The sequence below is a fragment of the Myotis brandtii genome, unplaced genomic scaffold (genome assembly GCF_000412655.1).
Source record: "Myotis brandtii unplaced genomic scaffold, ASM41265v1 scaffold157, whole genome shotgun sequence".
NCBI classification, from domain to species: domain Eukaryota; kingdom Metazoa; phylum Chordata; class Mammalia; order Chiroptera; family Vespertilionidae; genus Myotis; species Myotis brandtii.
The window spans coordinates 5,504,065-5,504,564 of NW_005355708.1; the positions used below are offsets into that span (position 1 = coordinate 5,504,065).

At 70.0% G+C, this 500-nt stretch overlaps 1 protein-coding gene across 2 annotated transcripts in view; it reads right to left on the minus strand.

Moving 5' to 3' along the window:
• LASP1 (LIM and SH3 protein 1) overlaps positions 1-484 on the minus strand; it is a 40,316-nt gene extending 39,832 nt beyond the window's left edge. For both annotated transcript variants that reach the window (XM_005861907.2, XM_014536178.1), the window contains exon 1: positions 374-484. In XM_005861907.2, coding sequence (XP_005861969.1) covers positions 374-442 — 69 coding nt within the window. In that variant the 5' untranslated portion in view covers positions 443-484. The remainder of the gene's footprint in view (positions 1-373) is intronic.
• Between the last annotated feature and the right edge of the window lie 16 nt (positions 485-500).

Sequence of the window (500 nt, forward strand, 5' to 3'; positions counted from 1 at the left end):
GCTTTCCTGGGGCCGGGAGAGGGAGCGGCCGTCTCTCTCACTCTCCCGGGCCTAGGGGGCGGGACGGCACCCCTAACCTTCCCCCAGCCCCCACCCCGTGGCCTGGCTTCCGTACCCCTCTTCCTTCTCCCAACCCCGGGGCACAGAGCCCACTCTTCAATACTGGCTGCCCGGCACGCGTGGACTCCTTGCCTCGCCTCGGATCTCCGGGTTTCCAGACTGGGGTCTGTCCCCCGACACCCCATGACACCGCCCTCCCTCCTCCTCCCGGGATCGCGGGGCCGAGGCGGCGTGGACCCGGCCCCTCTCGCTTCCCCCGGTCCGGAGCACTGGTCGGGAACGGCAAAGACGCGTCTCCGGGTCCCGGGCTCACCTTATCCAGGCAGTTCACCTTCTCCGTGGGGTACACGATCTTGCCGCACCGAGCGCAATTGGGATTCATGGCTCCGGGAAAGGCTGGGGCGGGGACGCCCGGGCTCGCGCGCGCACTCTCTTCCCGG